At 38.6% G+C, this 4097-nt stretch overlaps 1 protein-coding gene across 1 annotated transcript; it reads left to right on the top strand.

Moving 5' to 3' along the window:
* Positions 1-2590: 2590 nt before the first annotated feature.
* On the top strand, positions 2591-4097 carry LOC109788976 (E3 ubiquitin-protein ligase PUB23). Its single transcript, XM_020347839.3, has one exon. It carries the CDS (start codon positions 2768-2770, stop codon positions 3989-3991), a length of 1224 nt encoding a protein of 407 aa, XP_020203428.1. The 5' UTR covers positions 2591-2767; the 3' UTR covers positions 3992-4097.

Here is a 4097-nt window from a genome sequence, read left to right on the forward strand (position 1 = left end):
AATCAATTTCGTACAAATGCTCTAATTTGAGGTTTCTTCTTCTTTGTTCTTCGGTTGGAAGGCCTTGTTGCTTTAATATATCGGTTGGTTGTAAGCATTTGATTAGACTCTCTTGTACCCTAATTTGATCATAGTGGAGCTTCATTAACTGACTTTTGCCCATGGGTTTTTACTTCTCACATTGAGAGGGTTTTCCCACGTTAAAAATACTTGTGTATCTTTGTCATTATTTTTTGTCATTTATTTGTTTTGTTGCTCCTCGTTGGTTTTTGTAAGTTGGGGAATACTTTGGTGCTCTTGATTATTCTGTTGTTGTTTCCCCTATCAGAGTGTTAGATTAATATTAATGATGGCAGTGAAAGTTTAGGCAGGCTTTACCTTACTAATCTCCACAAAAGGCAAGTCATTTTTGGGTTAGAGTTTAAAGGAGATGAATTTATATATTTTCTAAATCTATCCTTATCCTTGTCAAATTTAATCGAGTTTAAGAAAAGCCTGAAAACAACCAAAATAAATTTTTTCCATCAAAATCAAGTTAGAGTCGAACAAGTGCTTACATGTTCGAGTTTATTTATCATATTCAACTAATACACTCATAATTTTCAATTCACTTTTGTTGGTGGGTTAATTCACCCCATCTATTATCAAACATGTTAATTCATTTTATCACTTTTCATTATTAATATATCATGTCTTTTTGTTACAACTTTGTTATCATAAAGTGTTCCTACCGTAAGTTTGTTGTCATCGTTAGGGTCACCGCATCCGAGATATTGTCTGCTTTGGCACTCGTTGGGTCGTCACGATTTTGTCCTTTAAAAGGTGCCTCAGTGGGTTAAGGGAGGGAGGGTTTTTATAAACTACCCTTAGCCTCGAATCCTAAGCGATGTGGGACTTTTAGAGGTATTGTTCGCTTTGGCACTCGTTGGGCCGTCACGGTTTTGTCCTTTAAAAGGCGCCTCGTTGGGTTAAGGAGGGAGGGTGTTTATAAACTACCCTTAGCCTCGAATCCTAAGCGATGTGGAACTTTTAGGCATACCGGAACAAGCCCCTCAATCGATGCTAAGGGGCAAGAGTGGCCTAGGCCCTCCTTCTAGCGCCAAATGTTTCTACCGTAAGTTCGCTGTCATCGTTAAGGTCACCGCATCCGAGGTATTGTCCGCTTTGGGCCTTTGGCACTCATTGGGCCGTCACGATTTTGTCCTTTAAAAGGCGTCTCGGTGGGTTAAGGAGGGATGGTGTTTATAAACTACCCTTAATCTTGACTCCTAAGCGATATGTGGGACTTTTAGGCAATGCCGGAATAAGCGCCACAGTCAATGCTAAGGGGCAAGAGTGGCTTAAGCTCTCATTCTAGCGTCAAATGTTTCTACCGTAAGTCCGCTGTTATCGTTAGGGTCACCACATCCGAGGTATTATCCGCTTTAGTCTCGTTGGACCATCACTGGTTTGTCTTTTAAAAGACGGCTTGGTGGGTTAAGGAGGGAGGCTATTTATAAACTACCCTTAGCCTTGACTCCTAAGTGATGTGAGACTTTTAGGCATATCAAAACAAGTCCCCCAGTCGATGCTAAGGGGCAAGAGTGGCCTAGGCCCTCCTTCTAGCGCCAAATGTTCCTACCGTAAGTCCGCTGTCATCGTTAGGGTCACCGCATCCGAGGTATTGTCCGCTTTAGCACTCATTGGGTTGTTACGGTTTTGTCCTTTAAAATGTGTCTTGGTGGGTTAAGGAGGGAGGGTATTTATAAACTACCCTTAGCCTCGACTCCTAAGCGATGTGAGACTTTTAGACATACCGGAACATAAAGTAATCAATTTTTAATTTTAAGAAATCAATTTTAAAAAAAAAGTTTGTTTTAACTTCTCAAAATATTAGAAAAAAAAATAATTTGAGTAAAACCACAAGTTATTCTCGGACAATTAGCCCCATTTTAAAGTGGTTTTTATGATCACAAAAAGCAAATTTATTTTTTTCCTTTTTTTTAAATCTCTAAAATATAACCACCAAATTATTTTACGTCAAAAACACTTTTTGTATTTTTAACATGTAATAAAGTGACTTATTCTCTAACGTAACGCACATTTACAAAAGTTGTGTATTACATTTAGTTACCATTTTCTTTTCGGTGTATCATCACATTTATCATTTAGTGGCTCTTTATTCACTATTTTACAATTCTAACAAATTTAATCATGAATAAAAGAAAAAGAGTTATAAAGCATGTGTTAAATTATGAGAATATATTTTAGCGTAAATGTAACTCCGCCTCCACCCTAATTCAGAAACTTCCTCCCCTTAGTGGTTTGAAACACAACAGCCCAACCCAAAGCAGAAAAATTAGTAGAAGCCGACCTAATAAACCAAATCGCCACTAGGAACACGCCACGTGGCAATACATGATGCACACTTGGAAAATTCATATTCATTCATGCATCTAATATTCAAACCCCACGCATTAATGCACTTCAAGTTCAAGCCGTTACTACAATATTAATTTGACCACCCAATGCAACATTGACAATTACATAAAGTAATGAGTATACATGACCAAAGAAAAAATGGTTCAACCTTTTATACACTCTCATCATGGCTTTATCAAGAAAACGTCCTTTCCATACTATATAATATATGTAATTTTGTATAATATATATACAATCTTCTTGGACCTTAGTATTTATTAAACCACAACCCCTTTACCAAACGAAGCAACAGCTTTTCCTGTTTTCTGTTCTCCAAAATCACCATTATTTCAATTGTTTTTACGCGATGGAAGAAGTTGAAACTCCTCAGTATTTTCTCTGTCCCATTTCGTTTCAGATCATGGAGGACCCTGTGACAACCGTGACAGGCATAACATATGACAGAGAGAGCATAGAACAATGGTTGCTGAAGGCAAAAGAGTGTGTGTGCCCTGTCACAAAACAACCATTGTCAAGAAGCTTTCAATACTTAACCCCTAATCACACACTTCGGAGGCTAATCCAAGCATGGTCTTCATCCAACACAGGTGTTGAAAGAGTTTCAACCACGAAAACCCCTTTAAACATGATCCATGTTAAGAAGCTTGTGAAGGGTCTCGATGCTCCTCGTGATTATTCTTTTCAAACCTCGTTGGAGAAGTTGCATGCCTTGGCTTCACAAAGCGAGAGGAATAGAATTTGCATGGCTGAGGCTGGTGTAGCCAAGGCTATGGTCAAAGTTATCAACCAGAATTTCCAAAACAGAAACACCACTTGCATGGAAGAGGCTTTGAGAGTTGTTCATCTTCTTTGGAACACTGATCACAACGGCATGAGAACTCTAGTGGGGGAGAACTTTGACTTCATCAACTCTTTGACTTGGATTTTGCAACATCATTTGGATAACAAGAAGATGGTGAATGAAGCAATGACCCTCTTGAAGTTGACAATTGAAGTTGCTGACTCAACTCTTTTAGGGAGTTTAAGCCTTGAATTCTTCAAGGAAATTGTGAGAGTATTGAGAAATAAGGCACTCTCTCAACAAGCCATTAAATCTGCGTTGCATGTGCTTACACAAACTCTCCCTGTGGCTAGAAACAGAACTAAGATCGTTGAAGCTGGTGCAGTCGCAGAACTCATAGAGCTTGAGCTTGAGAAACCAGAGAAGAACATCACAGAACTCATATTCAACCTTTTGGCACACCTTTGTTCTTGTGCTGAAGGAAGAGAACAGTTTCTGAGACATGGCGCGGGCATTGCGTTGGTTTCAAAGAGGGTTTTGAGGGTTTCTGCTGCCACTGATGACAGAGCGATTCATGTGTTTTCTGTGATTGCTAAGTTTTCTGCATCAGATGAGGTTGTTCTTGAGATGTTGAGGGTTGGAGCAGTGTCAAAGCTTTGCATGGTGATGCAAGCAGATTGTGCTTCTTATTTGAAAGAGAAAGCAAGAGAAATCCTTAGGTTACACTCCAAAGTTTGGAATAATTCTCCTTGTATACAAGTTTATTTGTTGACTAGGCACCAAAGGTGATCAATATAAACCCCAGTTACCTTTTCTAGTTAAATTTTGGTGAAGGGGTAAAAGAAATTATATGAAGATGTAATATTCTAAGAATATATAATTACAACAAAATTTA

The sequence above is a fragment of the Cajanus cajan genome, chromosome 8 (genome assembly GCF_000230855.2).
Source record: "Cajanus cajan strain Asha chromosome 8, NIPB_CcT2T_4, whole genome shotgun sequence".
NCBI classification, from domain to species: Eukaryota; Viridiplantae; Streptophyta; class Magnoliopsida; order Fabales; family Fabaceae; genus Cajanus; species Cajanus cajan.